The sequence below is a fragment of the Pristiophorus japonicus genome, chromosome 19 (genome assembly GCF_044704955.1).
Source record: "Pristiophorus japonicus isolate sPriJap1 chromosome 19, sPriJap1.hap1, whole genome shotgun sequence".
Lineage (NCBI taxonomy): Eukaryota > Metazoa > Chordata > Chondrichthyes > Pristiophoridae > Pristiophorus > Pristiophorus japonicus.
In genome coordinates, this window is record NC_091995.1 from 3640920 (window position 1) to 3657927 (window position 17008).

General features: G+C 50.9%; 1 protein-coding gene across 1 annotated transcript in view; it reads right to left on the minus strand.

Moving 5' to 3' along the window:
* Positions 1–17008, minus strand: part of LOC139230626 (superkiller complex protein 2-like) — a 170498-nt gene that overhangs the window by 84933 nt on the left and 68557 nt on the right. The window contains exons 16-19 of the mRNA XM_070862442.1: positions 9714–9832; positions 4173–4310; positions 2636–2773; positions 1893–1997 (exon numbers count right to left, since the gene is read on the minus strand). Coding sequence (XP_070718543.1) covers positions 1893–1997; positions 2636–2773; positions 4173–4310; positions 9714–9832 — 500 coding nt within the window. The remainder of the gene's footprint in view (positions 1–1892; positions 1998–2635; positions 2774–4172; positions 4311–9713; positions 9833–17008) is intronic.

Here is a 17008-nt window from a genome sequence, read left to right on the forward strand (position 1 = left end):
ATTTAGGACCGAATTGAGGAGAAACTTCTTCACTCAGAGAGTGATGAACCTGTGGAATTCTCTACCGCAAAAAGCTGTTGAGGCCAGTTCGTTAGATCTATTCAAAAGGGAGTTAGATATGGCCCTTACGGCTAAAGGGATCAAGGGGTATGGAGAGAAAGCAGGAATGGGGTACTGAAGTTGCATGATCAGCCATGATCTTATTGAATGGTGGTGCAGGCTCGAAGGGCCGAATGGCCTACTCCTGCACCTATTTTCTATGTTTCTATATTTCCACTGATGGGGGAGACTAGAACTAGGGGGCATAATCTTAGAATAACGGGCCACCCATTTAAAACTGAGATGAGGATGAATTTCTTCTCTGAGGGTTGTAAATCTGTGGAATTCGTTGCCTCAGAGAGCTGTGGAAGCCGGGACATTGAATAAATTTAAGACAGAGATAGACAGTTTCTTAATCGATAAGGAGTTATAGGGAGCGGGCAGGGAAGTGGAGCTGAGTCCATGATCGGATCAGCCATGATCGTATTAAATGGCGGAGCAGGCTCGAGGGGCCGTATGGCCTACTCCTGCTCCTATTTCTTATGTTCTTGTGTTTACTTCTGGTTCGTGTTCGATGACCAAACCCTTGCACACCTCATCCCCCATATTTTGGAGGCACTATGTTGAAGTCAGGATCTGAGGATAAGGTGTTGCCACTGGTAGGATCTTGCGGAGATATCGTTGGTGGTATTTCTCCAGTGATTTGAGGTGTCTCCTGTATATGCCCCACGTCTCTGAGCCACACAGGAGGGCGGGTATCACTACAGCCGCAAGATCCTACAAATCCCCTGGGAGGACAGACGCACCAACGTTAGCGTCCTCGACCAGGCCAACATCCCCAGCATCGAAGCACTGACCACACTTGATCAGCTCCGCTGGGCAGGGCCACATTGTTCACATGCCCGACACGAGACTCCCAAAGCAAGCGCTCTACTCGGAACTCCTTCATGTCAAACGAGCCAAAGGTGGGCAGAGGAAACGTTACAGGGACACCCTCAAAGCCTCCCTGATAAAGTGCAACATCCCCACCGACACCTGGGAGTCCCTGGCCAAAGACCGCCCTAAGTGGAGGAAGTGCATCCGGGAGGGCGCTGAGCACCTCGAGTCTCGTCGCCGAGAGCATGCAGAAATCGAGCGCAGGCAGCGGAAGGAGCGTGCGGCAAACCAGTCCCACCCTCCCCTTCCCTCAACCACTATCTGTCCCACCTGTGACAGGGACTGTGGTTCTCGTATTGGACTGTTCAGCCACCTGAGAACTCATGTTAAGAGTGGAAGCAAGTCTTCCTCGATTCCGAGGGACTGCCTATGATGATGATGACACCACTGGTATAAATGGGACCAAGAAGCAATTGGGACACTATTCCGGGAAACAAAAGACTGAGGTGGGGACTAGTTGGGCCTTGACATCCTTACAAAAAAAAGAGAGGCAATTTGTTGGATCTAGACGTCCGAGCCCTTTATTGAAGTATCCTTGTCGTCTACTCCCCATCCACGGGGAGGCAATTAAATCTTCAACACTCCCTCCCTCCACCACGGCGCACCGTGGCTGCAGTGTGTACCATCTACAAGATGCACTGCAGCAACTCGCCAAGGCTTCTTCGGCAGCACCTCCCAAACCCGCGACCTCTCCCGCCTAGAAGGACAAGGGCAGCAGGTCCATGGGAACACCACCACCTCCACGTTCCCCTCAGAGTCAGACATCGCTCCGACTTGGAAATATATCGGCTGTTCCCTCAGCATCGTTGGGTCAGAATGCTGGTACTTTGTGCTCCTCGAGGAGAGGACCCCCAAACACCAACCCCCGCTGCCCCCAACATGCCCCCCACCCTCCTCCAGGAGCACCCAGCTTCTACCTGCAGGATCACTCCCAGCGCGTTCCTGTGTCGTTGGGTTTTGACCACCAGCACCCGGCCAACGGACAGCGCCTTGAATCCATTTGTGGACTCCATGATCATCTTCTGCAAAACAAGAGGCATTCAATCAGAACAGCAGTCGGACAATGATTGTACGTTTCCAGGTCTTGTACATCCTGCAAAGCCCCTGGGAGGACAGACGCACCAACGTTAGCGTCCTCGACCAGGCCCAACATCCCCAGCATCGAAGCACTGACCACACTCGACCAGCTCCGCTGGGCAGGGCCACATTGTCCGCATGCCCCGACACGAGACTCCCAAAGCAAACGCTCTACTCGGAACTCCTTCACGGCAAACGAGCCAAAGGTGGGCAGAGGAAACGTTACAAGGGACACCCTCAAAGCCTCCCTGATAAAGTGCAACATCCCCACCAACACCTGGGAGTCCCTGGCCAAAGACCAGTCCGCCCTAAGTGGAGGAAGTGCATCCGGGAGGGCGCTGAGCACCTCGAGTCTCGTCGCCGAGAGCATGCAGAAATCAAGCACAGGCAGCGGAAGGAGCGTGCGGCAAACCAGTCCCACCCTCCCCTTCCCTCAACGACTGTCTGTCCCACCTGTGACAGGGACTGTGGCTCTCGTATTGCACTATTCAGTCACCTGAAAACTCTCTTTTAGAGTGGAAGCAAGTCTTCCTCGATTCCGAGGGACGGCCTATGATGATGATGATACAGTCGGTGCCCCTACCTGTAGAGAGTCCCGCGTGCACAGGAGCTCCCGCACTGTGACGTAATAGCGTTCCAAGTCACTCAGTTGCCCGATGCACTCCACCTCCTCCATGTTTGCCAACTTCTTTGTCAGTTCCTGAATCTGCAGTTCATATATCTGCAACACAACAGTCCCTAGTTGGAGGATACGTGAATGTTAACACGCATACACACCCACAGACACAAGCACAGACACATACACTCTCCCACGTACACACAGACAGACGTACACACACACACACAGACACAGACGTACACACACACAGATAGACACAGACGTACACACACACACACAGATGTACACACGTACACACACACACAGATGTACACACGTACACACACACACAGACGTACACATACACACACACAGATGTACACACGTACACACACAGGCACAGATGTACACACGTACACACACGGGCACAGATGTACACACGTACACACACACACACAGATGTACACACGTATACACACACACACACAGATGTACACACCTACACACACACACACAGATGTACACACCTACACACACACACACACACACAGATGTACACACGTACACACACACACAGATGTACACACGTATATACACACACACAGATGTACACACGTATATACACACACACACAGATGTACACACGTATATACACACACACACAGATGTACACACGTATATACACACGTATACACACACAAACACAGATGTACACACGTATACACACACGTATACACACACAAACACAGATGTACACACGTATACACACACACACACAGATGTACACACGTACACACACACACAGATGTACACACGTACACACACACAGATGTACACACGTACACACAGATGTACACACACACAGATGTACACACACACACAGATGTACACACGTACACACACACACATATGTACACACGTACACACACACACACACAGATGTACACACACACACACACAGACGTACACATATACACACAGATGTACACACGTACACACAGATATACACACACACAGACGTACACACACACACAGACGTACACACACACACACACACAGACGTACACACACACACACACACAGACGTACACACACACACACAGACGTACAGACGTACACACACAGACGTACAGACACACACAGACGTACAGACGTACACACACACACAGACGTACAGACGTACACACACACACACAGACGTACAGACACACACAGACGTACACACACACAGATTATGAGATAAAATATTTGACACTGAGCCGCATGAGGAGAAATTATTGCAAGTGATCAAAAAGCTTGGTCACAGAGGGAGGTTTTAAGGAGCGTCTTGAAGGAGGAAAGTGAGGTGGAGAGGCGGAGAGGTTTAGGGAGGGAGTTCCAGAGCTTGGGGCCCAGGCAGCTGAAGGCACGGCCACCGATGGTGGAGCGATTATAATCAGGGATGCTCACAGAAACACACACACGCGCGCGCACATTGAGTGCAGTTGAAGAGGTAAAGCGGGAGAAAGTTAACGGGGCACACCTTGGCATCCTTCCTGGCGTGGAACTCGGAGAAACTGCGCTTCATCATGTCTTCGACTCGGAGCGCCTCCACTCGAAGCAAGTTGAGGATCATGGTGTAGGTCAGGCGGAACTGAGACTGCAGTAGCGTAGGTTTCCCCTGTAACCAGAGCGACAGCAAGTCATCAGGCAGGCAAATGGAAGGTTATAAGAAATAGGAGCAGGAGTGGACCATACGGCCCCTCGAGCCTGCTCCGCCATTTAATACCATCATGGCTGATCCGATCATGGACTCAGCTCCACTTCCCTGCCCGCTCCCCATAACCCTTTATTCGCTTATCGGTTAAGAAACTGTCTATCGCTGTCTTAAATTTATTCAATGTCCCAGCTTCCACAGCTCTCTGAGGCAGCAAATTCCACAGATTTACAACCCTCAGAGAGAAGAAATTCCTCCTCATCTCAGTTTTAAATGGGCGGCTCCTTATTCTAAGATTATGCCCCCTAGTTCTAGTCTCCCCCATCAGTGGAAACATCCTCTCTGCATCCACCTTGTCAAGCCCCCTCATAATCTTAAACGTTTCGATAAGATCACCTCATGAATTCCCATGAGTAGAGGCCCAACCTCCTCAACCTTTCCTCATAAGTCAACCCCCTCACCTCCGGAATCAACCGAGTGAACCTTCTCTGAACTGCCTCCAAAGCAAGTGTATCCTTTCGTAAATATGGAAACCAAAACTGTACGCAGTTGGCCATTATTGCAAGGGGGATGGAGTATAAAAGCAGGGATGTAATGTTACAACTGCGTAGGGAGCTGGTGAGGCCACACCTGGAGTTCTGCGTACAGTTTTGTGTGTTCTATTCTCTACGACATCACAACACACGACATTCCACAAGATGACTCCAATACAATACTTAACTTTTTTGTATTTGCAGCAGCGGTTGCATTACCACAGTAGTCCACAAGGTGGAGCTATATATTACACTTCTCCCTCCTTAAAGAAGAAGTAATTATAACAAAATTCTTCATAATTTGCATAGTTATACACAACAAAAGATATTGGAGTAGAAATTCCGACGTCCCGGGCCTGTACGATGTTTCTACGGACCTGGGAAGGCATCGGAAAAGCTGCTTTTCAGTGCGCCATGTGCATGCGCTGAAAACCGGCTTTTCCGATCTGTCAAGCTGGAGCTCGACAGATCGTAGCCAGATCGGGAGCGAGGACATTTGTACCGGCAAGATTGCGGGATTTATACAGATCTTGCCCGGCAAATGTCCTCAAAAATCTTGCAGCTGAAAAAGCAAGCGCATAGCCTACTTTTACAGGCACAAAGTGTTTTAAAACACACGAAAATTAAATTAAATAAACACATTGTATTGTTAAAAGCTAAGGTAAGTTTATTTTTAACAAGCATTACAAAAATAATTGGAAATATATTGTTTTTTCTAAGGCATTTATTAACTTTAATTTCAATTAATTTTAATTACGTGAGGTCTGCTTTTTATTAGTGTGTGTTTTTTTCCCCCTCCATTAATAGCACTGAGAACTCAGATATATCAGTCTAAGTGCTATTAATGGGAACCTGTGACCTAACTACCTGATTGGCTGAGCAGTCACACGTGACCGCATCTTCTGCTTGGGAACCCTCTGGACGGAAGTGCGCTTCGCAGCGCGGGAAGAGAAGGCCTCCCCATCGAATCCAGGGCGCCTCCTAGACCACCAGCGAGGAGGCAATTGCCCGCGGGGAGACCCCCGGAAGAATTTCTGCCCCGTGGACATATTTTGCCATATTTACAAATCAAGCTTAACCACTGGTTTTCTGTTTCGCTCTTGAACAGAACTTTCCAAACATGGTGTCGAACTTGGGCTCATTCTCGGTTGAGCCTGAGGAGAGATTTTATCCAAGGGTAACCCTTGATCTACATTTGAACTCTCCTAGAATTTCAGACCTTGTCTGCCTGACTCGGACTCGGACATAAATTCTGGCTTTCTCCTGGACTTGTTTCGAGTACATCTGATGTAGGATTTGCTATTGGTACTCTACTTGCAACAAGACGATCGGACTCAACTCCTTCCACATTTGTGGGTAAAATATGATCAATTTGCAGCAGCAGTTGCATTACCACAGTCGTCCACTATGTGGAGCAGTAGTCCACTAGGTGGACCTCTATATTACATGTTGGTCGTAAATATGGAAACCGTTTTGGTTTCCGTATTTACAAAAGGATATTCTTGCTTTGGAGGCAGTTCAGAGAAGGTTCACTCGGTTGATTCCGGAGATGAGGGGGTTGACTTATGAAGAAAGGTTGAGCAAGTTGGGCCGATACTCATTGGAGTTTAGAAGAATGAGAGGTGATCTTATTAAAAACGTGTAAGATTCTGAGGGGGCTCGACAGGGTGGATGCAGAGAGGATGTTTTCCCCTCGTGGGGGAATCTAGAACTAGGGGGCATCGTTTCAAAATAAGGGGCCGCCCATTTAAAACTGAGATGAGAAGGAATTTCTTCTCTCAGAGGGTCATGAATCTGTGGAATTTTCTGCCCCAGAGAGCTGTGGAGGCTGGGTCATTGAATATATTTGTGGTGAAAGACAGATTTTTGAACAATAAGAGAGTCAAGGGTTATGGGGAGCGGGCGGGGAAGTGGAGTTGAGGCCATGATCGTATTAAATGGCGGAGCAGGCTCGAGGGGCCGTATGGCCTACTCCTGCTCCTATTTCTTATGTCATGGAGGGCTGAATTGTAAACCGTACCACAGTAATACAAAGCGATCCCAGCAACGAGAGAGAGAGAGAGAGAGAGAGAGAGAGTGAGAGAGAGAGAGAACTGAACAATTGAAAGCCTGCTTTCTCTTGGAACGATTAAGTTAGAAATATTGAGGGGACAAAAGACCGGCCAGCTAGATAAGGTAATTAAGAACGCATACGGGATACTTAGCATACAGGGTACGAAGTAAAAGCCCATGGGATCCAGGGCAAAGTGGCAAGTTGGATCCAAAATTGGCTCAGAGGCAGGAAGCAAAGGGTAACGGTTGATGGGTGTTTGTGTGACTGGAAGGATGTTTCCAGTGGGGTTCTGCAGGGCTCAGTGCTGGGTCCCTTGCTTTTTGTGGTATACATCAATGATTTAGATTTGAATGTAGGGGGTAAAATTAAGAAGTTTGCAGATGATACAAAAATCGGCTGTGTGGTTGATAATGAAGAAGAAAGTTGCGGACTGCAGGAAGATATCGATGAACTGGTCAGGTGGGCAGAACAGTGGCAAATGGAATTCAATCCGGATAAGTGTGTGGTAATGCATTTGGGGGAGGGCTAACAAGGAAAAGGAATACACATTAAATGGTAGGACACTGAGAAGTGTAGAGGAACAGAAGGACCTGGGAGTGCAGGTCCACAGATCCCTGAAGGTAGGTCAGGTTGATAAGGTGGTTAAGAAGGCACACGGAATACTTACCTTTATTAGTCGAGGCATGGAATACAAGAGCAGGGAGGTTATGCTTGAACTGTATAAAACACTGGTTAGGCCACAGCTGGAGTACTGCGTGCAGTTCTGGTCAGCGCATTACAGGAAAGATGTGATTGCCCTGGAGAGGGTACAGAGGAGATTTACGAGGATGTTGCCCGGACTGGAGAATTTTAGCTACGAGGAAAGATTGGATAGGCTGGGGTTGTTTTCTTTGGAACAGAGGAGGCTGAGGGGAGACCTTATTGAGGTGTATAAAATTATGAGGGGCCTGGATAGAGTGGATAGAAGGGGCCTGTTTCCCTTGGCAGAGGGGTCAATAACCAGGGGGCATAGATTTAAAGTAATTGGGGGGGGAGGTTTAGAGAAGATTTGAAGGGAAATGTCTTCACCCAGAGGGTGGTGGGGGTCTGGAACTCACGGCCTGAAAGGGTGGTAGAGGCAGAAACCCTCACCACATTTAAAAAGTACCTGGATGTGCACCTGAAGTGACGTAACCCACAGGGCTACGGACCGAGAGCGGGAAAGTGGGATTAGGCTGGGTAGCCTCTTGGTCGGCCGGCACGGACGCGATGGGCCGAAATGGCCCCCTTACGCGCTGTAACTTTCTACGATTCCGTGAAGGCCGCTTCAGGGAAATGACATGAACGGAATCGATGGCCCGTTTCACTGGGCGCGTGTGTCAGATCTCACAGCGGAGGTTCAGCACTGGCAGTGTCGGCTCACTCACAGTACTTCGCCTCGTGAGGGCCTGTATTACGGGAACCTCCATTGAGAATTCTTAGCGAGAAGCAGCTCACTCTATGGCGGAGAGAGATATAATTTGGAGCATTTGCTCAACGAGGTGTAGGTCAGGATAATTTCCAGAGGGAGGCGAGGAGATTTCATCATCATCATAGGCAGTCCCTCAAAATCTAGGAAGACTCGCTTCCACTCGAAACATGAGTCCTTTGGTGGCTGAACAGTCCAATACAAGAATTCCAGTCTCTGTCACATGTGGGACATATTGTCGTTGAGGGAAGGGGAGGGTGGGACAGGTTTGCCGCACGCTCCTTCCGCTGCCTGCGCTTGGTTTCTGCATGCTCTCGGCGACGAGACTCGAGGTGCTCAGCGCCCTCCCGGATGCACTTCCTCCACTTAGGGCGGACTGGTCTTTGGCCAGGGACTCCCAGGTGTCGGTGGGGATGTTGCACTTCATCAGGGAGGCTTTGAGGGTGTCCCTTGTAACGTTTCCTCTGCCCACCTGGAGACTCGCTTGCCGTGTAGGAGTTCCGAGTAGAGCGCTTGCTTTGGAGATTTACCGGAACGATGTCAGCGAGGAGGTAGCGAGTGCGATTAAGATTTCCATCGGGTCAAGGGGGTCGGGGGGATTACGGAGGCGAGGCGGGTGAAATGGGGTTGGGGTGGTCTTGGTTAACGCCTCGTCGATTCTCTCGAAGCCCTTCGCACAAAGGACAGTCACTACCGTCACCAGGGCTGCACAGCAAGATCCCATAATGGCAGCGGCAAGATCCACGGCCGATGAATCGCTCCACTTCTCTCACAACGCCACGAGGGGAACAAGAACATAAGAAATAGAAGCAGTAGGCCATACGGCCCCTCGAGCCTGCTCTGCCATTTAATACAATCATGGCTGATCCGACCATGGACTCAGCTCCACTTCCCATAACCCCTTATTCCCATATCGGTTAAGAAACTGTCTATCTCTGTCTTAAATTTATTCAATGTCCCGGCTTCCACAGCTCTCTGAGGCAGCGAATTCCACAGATTCACAACCCTCCGAGAGAAGAAATTCCTCCTCATCTCAGTTTTAAATGGGCGGCCCCTTACTCTGAAACTATGCCCCCTAAGTTCTAGTCTCCCCCACGAGGGGAAACATCCTCTCTGCATCCACCCTGCCAAGCCCTCCTCAATAAGATCACCTCTCATTCTTCTAAACGCCAATGAGTAGAGGCCCAACCTGCTCAACCTTTCCTCATACGACACCCCTTTAATCTCAGGAATCAACCGAGTGAACCTTCTCTGGCCCTCTGCTCTGTTAATCGCCATTTCTCCGGGGCCCCCAACACCCCTCAAACCCCCGAGCTGTCGTTCGCATTTCTTACCAACATCATCTTGTGGAGATCAGCCATCTCATGGACCCCGGCCTTACAGAGGATAATGACCATCCCGGTCGTGTCCAGACCCCTCCTTCCTGCTCGCCCAGCCATCTGAATGTATTCACCTGCATCGAACAAAAAAGGCGTCACAGCTAGAGGGCTAAAAGGGGGTAACAACAACTACCTGTATTTATATAGCACCTTTCTCGTAGTGAGTCGTCCCGAGGCGCTTCACAGGAGGATTAGGAGATACAAATTTGACACAGCCACATGGGAAGAAATTACGGCAGGTGACCAAAAGCTCGGTCAAAGAGAGAGGTTTTAAGGAGCGGGTTGAAGGAGGAAAGTGAGGCGGAGAGGTTTAGGGAGGGAGTTCCAGAGCTTGGGGCCCAGGCAGCTGAAGGCACGGCCACCGATGGTGGAGTGATTATAATCAGGGATGGTCATGAGGGCAGAATTAGAGGAGTGCAGACATCTCGGGGGGGTTGTGGGGCTGGAGGAGATGACAGAGATAGGGAGGGGCGAGGGCCATGGAGGGATTTGTAAACAAGGGGGAGAATTTTGAAATCGAGGCGTTGCTTAAACGGGAGCCAATGTCGGTCGGCGAGCACAGGGGGTGATGGGTGAGCGGGACTTGGTGCGAGTTAGGACACGGGGCAGCGAGCACAGGGGGTGATGGGTGAGCGGGACTCGGTGCGAGTTAGGACACGGGGTCAGTGAGCACAGGGAGTGATGGGTAAGCGGGACTCGGTGCGAGTTAGGACACGGGGCAGTGAGCACAGGGGGTGATGGGTGAGCGGGACTCGGTGCGAGTTAGGACACGGGGCAGCGAGCACAGGGGGTGATGGGTGAGCGGGACTCGGTGCGAGTTAGGACACGGGGCTGCCGAGTTTTGGATCACCTCTGGTTTACGGAGGGTAGAGTGTGGGAGGCCAGCCAGGAGTGCGTTGGAATAGTCAAGTCTAGAGGTAACAAAGACGTGAATGAGGATGGTTAAATTATGAGGGCGGGTTACATAAGAAATAGGAGCAGCTGTAGGCCATACGGCCCCTCGAGCCTGCTCCGCCATTTAATATGATCATGGCTGATCCGATCATGGACTCAGCTCCCCATAACACCTTATTCCCTTACCGTTATAGCTAGGGTTGCGTAGATATGACTTGTATTCCCTCGAGGATAGAAGATTAAGGTGTTTCAGATGATTAGAGGGGTTGATAGAGTAGAGAGAGGGAAACTATTTCCTCTGGTGGGGGAAGAGTCCAGAACAAGGATGCGTAACCTTATTATAGCGAGACCCTTCAGCTTGTTATATCATCACGTTACACCCAGTGTGCAGTACAGGGACAGGCGATTCAGCCCCACAGGTCCATGCCTGGGTTTAAGCTGCCCACCAGCCCCCTCCCACCCCTTCTCCATCTCTCCCCATCAGCATACCCTTCTATTCCCTTCTCCCTCGTGTGTTTATATCCAGCTTCCCCTTAAACGCATCGATACTATTCGCCTCAACCACTCCCTGTGGCAGCGAGTTCCACATTCTCACCGCTCTCTGGGTAAAGACGTTTCTCCTGAATTCCCCATTGGATTTATTGGTGACTCTCTCATACATTGATGGCCCCCCCCCCCACCGAGTTCTGGTCTCGCCTGCAAGTGGAAACGCCTGCTCCCTGTCTGCCTTATCGAACCCGATCATAATCTTGGAGACCACTAGCAGGCCACCCCCTCGGCCCTCTCCGCTCCAGAGAAAAGAGCCGCAGTCTGTTCAGTCTGATGTCTAAATCATTTCTTCTCGCAAACGTTAGTGGAAAACGTGAAGTCTCGTCACCTAAACGGGCCCGAACTGGTAAAAATGTAACTGTAGGACGGATATCAGGATGTTTGTCAGAAGAACGTAAGAAATAGGAGCAGGAGTAGGCCATATGGCCCCTCGAGCCTGCTCCGCCATTTAATACAATCATGGCTGATCCGATCATGGACTCAGCTCCACTTCCCTGCCCGCTCCCCATAACCCCGTATTCCCTTATCGGATAAGAAACTGTCTATCTCTGTCTTAAATTTATTCAATGTCCCGGCTTCCACAGCTCTCTGAGGCAGTGAATTCCACAGATTTACAACCCTCTGAGAAGAAATTCCTCCTCATCTCAGTTTTAAATGGGCGGCCCCTTATTCTAAGATTATGCCCCCTAGTTCTAGTCTCCCCCATCAGTGGAAACATCCTCTCTGCATCCACCTTGTCAAGCCCCCTCATAATCTTATACATTTCGATAAGATCACCTCTCATTCTTCTGAATTCCAATGAGTAGAGGCCCAACCTCCTCAACCTTTCCTCATACGTCAACCCCTTCATCTCTGGAATCAACCGAGTGAACCTTCTCTGAACTGCCTCCAAAGCAAGTATATCCTTTCGTAAATATGGAAACCAAAACTGCACGCAGTACTCCAGGTGTGGCCTCACCAATACCCTGTATAACTGTAGCAAGACTTCCCTGCTTTTATACTCCATCCCCTTTGCACTAAAAGCCAAGATTCCATTGGCCTTCCTGATCACTTGCTGTACCTGCACACTATCCTTTTGTATTTCATGCACAAGTACCCCCAGGTCCCGCTGTACTGTCCTTATCCAGGTACTGAAGGGTAAGGAACTTACTGGGTTACGGACAAAAAGCTAGGCTGTACTTTCAAAGAGTTACACTGGCACGGCAGGCTGAATGGCCTTTTTTTAAAACTCGTTCCCAGGATGTGGGCGTCGCTGCCAAGGCCGGCATTTATTGCCCATCCCTAATTGCCCCTTGAGAAGGTGGTGGTGAGCCGCCTTCTTGAACCGCTGCAGTCCGTGTGGTGAAGGTGCTCCCACAGTGCTGTTAGGGAGGGAGTTCCAGGATTGTGACCCAGCGACGATGAAGGAACGGCCGATATATTTCCAAGTCGGGATGGTGTGTGACTGGGAGGGGAACGTGGAGGTGGTGATGTTCCCATAGACCTGCCCTTGTCCTTCTAGGCGGTAGAGGTCACGGGTTTGGGAGGTGCTGCCGAAGAAGCCTTGGCGAGTTGCTGCAGGGCTTCTTGTAGATGGTGCACACTGCAGCCACGGTGCGCCGGTGGTGGAGGGAGTGAGTGTTGGAGGTGGTGGATGGGGCGCTGATCAATCTGGCTGCTTTGTCCTGGATGGTGTCGAGCTTCTCGAGTGTTGTTGGAGCTGCACTCACCCCGGCAAGTGGGGAGTATTCCATCACACTCCTGACTTGTGTCTTGTCGATGGTGGGAAGGCTTTGGGGAGTCAGGAGGTGAGACACTCGTCGCAGAATACCCAGCCTCTGACCCGCTCTTGTTGCCACAGTATTTATGTGGCTGGTCCAGTTACGGTTCTGGTCAATGGGAACCCCCAGGATATTGATGGTTTGGGATTTGGTGATGGTAATGCCGTTGAATGAATATTTATATAGGGCATTTAACGGCACTTCACAGGAGTTAACTGACAGGAAGTAGAGAGTAGGAATAAACGGGTCTTTTTTGGGGTGGCGGGCAGTGACTAGTGGGGTACCACAGGGATCAGTGCTGGGGCCCCAGCTATTCACTATATATATATATAAATGATTAGGATGTGGGAATCAAATGTAATATTTCCAAGTTTGCTGACGACATAAAACTAGGTGGGATTGTGAGTTGTGAGGAGGATGCAGAGATGCTGCAAGGCGATTTAGATAGGTCGAGTGAGTGGCAAACACATGGCAGATGCAGTATAAGGTGGATAAATGTGAAGTTATCCACTTTGGTAGGAAAAACACAAGGACAAAGTATTATTTAAATGGTGATGGCTTGGGAAGTGTCGATGTACAGAGGGACCTGGCTGTCCTTGTACACCAGTCATTAAAAGCAAACCTGCAGGTGCAGCAAGCAGTTAGGGGCAAATGGTATGTTGGCCTTCATTGCAAGAGGGTTTGAGTACAGGAGCAAGGATGTCTTACTACAGTTATACAGGGCCTGGGTGAGACCACACTTGGAGTATTGTGTACAGTTTTGGTCTCCTTACCCAAGAAAGGATACACTTGCCACAGAGGGAGTGCAGCGAAGGTTCACCAGACTGATTCCTGGATGGCAGGACTGTCGTATGAGGAGAGATTGGGTCGACTGGGCCTGTATTCACTAGAGTTTAGAAGAATGAGAGGGGGATCTCATTGAAAGGTATAAAATTCTGACGGGGTTGGACAGACTGGATGTGGGGAGGATGTTTCCCCGGGGCTGGGAAGTCTAGAACAAGGGCTCACAGTCTCAGGATACGGGGTAGGAAATTTAGGACCGAGATGAGGAGAAATGTTCTCACTCAGAGGGTGGTGAACCTGTGGAATTCTCTACCACAGAAGGCTGTGGAGGCCAAGTCACTGAATATATTTAAGAGGGAGATAGATAGATTTCTAGACACAAAAGGCATCAAGGGGTATGGGGAGAAAGCGGGAATATGGTGTTGAGAGAGAGGATCAGCCATGATCATATTGAATGGCGGTGCAGGCTCGAAGGGCCGAATGGCCCACTACTGCTCCTAGTTTCCATGCTACGAGGTAAAAAGAAAGTATTTTCCTATGATTCTGTGCACAGGGGAATCACTACACGGAATGGTGGAGGAAAACACTTCAATTCATTTCACAATTGATTGCAACCTCATACAATCACTCTCTCCCCTCATGTCTCTACTTGGTGTGACTCTCACCCCCCCGCAGCCTCGACTTGGTGTCGCGATCCCCACCCCTCTCCACCCACCTGTCTCGCCCCGGTGGTCCTCCCTCATACGCACCAACGTTAGCGTCCTCGACCAGGCCGACATCCCCAGCATCGAAGCACTGACCACACTCGATCAGCTCCGCTGGGCAGGCCACATTGTCCGCATGCCTGACACGAGACTCCCAAAGCAAGCGCTCTACTCGGAACTCCTTCACGGCAAACGAGCCAAAGGTGGGCAGAGGAAACGTTACAAGGGACCACCCTCAAAGCCTCCCTGATAAAGTGCAACATCCCCACCGACACCTGGGAGTCCCTGGCCCAAAGACCGCCCTAAGTGGAGGAAGTGCATCCGGGTGGGCGCTGAGCACCTCAAGGCTCGTCGCCGAGAGCGTGCAGAAAGCAAGCGCAGGCAGCGGAAGGAGCGTGCGGCAAACCAGTCCCACCCTCCTCTTCCCTCAACAATGGTCTGTCCCACTGTGACAGGGACTGTGGTTCTCGTATTGGGCTGTTCAGCCACCTGAGGACTCATTTTAAGAGTGGAAGCAAGTCTTCCTCGATTCCGAGGGACTGCCTGTGATGATCAATCCAGATAAGTGCGAGGTAATGCATTTGGGGAGGGCTAACAAGGCAAGGGAATACACATTAAATGATAGGACACTGAAAAGTGTAGAGGAACAAAGGGGTCAACAACCAGGGGGCATAGATTTAAAGTAATTGGGGGGAGGTTTAGAGAAGATTTGAGGGGAAATGTCTTCACCCAGAGGGTGGTGGGGGTCTGGAACTCACGGCCTGAAAGGGTGGTAGAGGCAGAAACCCTCACCACATTTTAAAAAGTACCTGGATGTGCACCTGAAGCACCGTAACCTACAGGGCTACGGAACGAGAGCTGGAAAGTGGGATTAGGCCGGGTAGCTCTTGGTCGGCCGGCACGGACACGATGGGCCGAATGGCCTCCCTCCGTGCTGTAAATTTCGATGGTTCTATGAAGAACATAAGAAATCGGAGCAGGAGTCAGCAATACAGCCCCTCGAGCCTGCTCCGCCATTTAATACGATCATGGCTGATCCAATCATGAACTCAGCTCCACTTCCCTGCCCACTCGCCCTAACCCCTTATTCCCTTATCGGTGAAGAAATTGTCTATCTCTGTCTTAAATGTATTCAATGTCCCGGCTTCCGCAGCTCTCTGAGGCAGAGAATTCCACAGATTTACAACCCTCTGAGAGAAGAAATTCCTCCTCATCTCAGTTTTAAATGGGCGGCCCCTTATTCTAAGATTATGCCCCCTAGTTCTAGTCTCCCCCATCAGTGGAAACATCCTCTCTGCAACCACCTTGTCAAGCCCCCTCAGAATGTTATATGTATCTTTCCAGCCAATGAAGTAGTTTTGGAGTGTAGTCACTGTTGTATTGTGGGAAACGCGGCAGCCAATTTGCGCACAGCAAGCTCCCACACACAGCAATGTGATAATGACCAGATAATCGATTTTTTTAATTATGTTGATTGAGGGATAAATACTGGCCCCAGGACATCGGGGATAACTCCCCTGCTCTTCTTAAATTGGTGTCATACGATCTTTTATGTACACCCGAGAGCGCAGTCGGGGCCCTCGGTTTAATGTCACATCTGAAAGAGGGCACCTCCGACAGTGCAGCACTCCCTCAGTACCGCCCCTCCGACACTCCCTCACTACTGTCCCTCCGACAGTGCAGCACTCCCTCAGTACCGCCCCTCCGACAGTGCGGCGCTCCCTCAGTACTGCCCCTCCGACAGTGCGGCGCTCCCTCAGTACTGCCCCTCCGACAGTGCGGCGCTCCCTCACTACTGTCCCTCCGACAGTGCGGCACTCCCTCAGTACCGCCCCTCTGACACTCCCTCAGTACCGCCCCTCTGACACTCCCTCAGTACTGCCCCTCTGACAGTGCGGCGCTCCCTCAGTACTGCCCCTCCGACAGTGCGGCGCTCCCTCAGTACTGCCCCTCCGACAGTGCGGCGCTCCCTCAGTACTGCCCCTCCGACAGTGCGGCGCTCCCTCAGTACAGCCCCTCCGACAGTGCGGCACTCCCTCAGTACTGCCCCTCTGACAGTGCGGCACTCCCTCAGTACTGCCCCTCCGACAGTGCGGCGCTCCCTCAGTACAGCCCCTCCGACAGTGCGGCACTCCCTCAGTACTGCCCCTCTGACAGTGCGGCGCTCCCTCAGTACTGCCCCTCCGACAGTGCGGCGCTCCCTCAGTACTGCCCCTCCGACAGTGCGGCGCTCCCTCAGTACTGCCCCTCCGACAGTGCGGCGCTCCCTCAGTACTGCCCCTCTGACAGTGCGGCGCTCCCTCAGTACTGCACTGGGAGAGTCAGCACAGATTTTTGTGCTCAAGTCTCTGGAGTGGGACTTGAATCCACAACCTTCAGAGGCGAGAACCCACTGAGCCACAGCTGACACTATGCTGTCCCTGACGTGCGCAGTTGCGGGGTTGTTTCATAGAAACATAGAAAATAGGTGCAGGAGTAGGCCATTCGGCCCTTCTAGCCTGCACCGCCATTCAATGAATCCATGGCTGAACATGCAACTTCAGTACTCCATTCCTGCTTT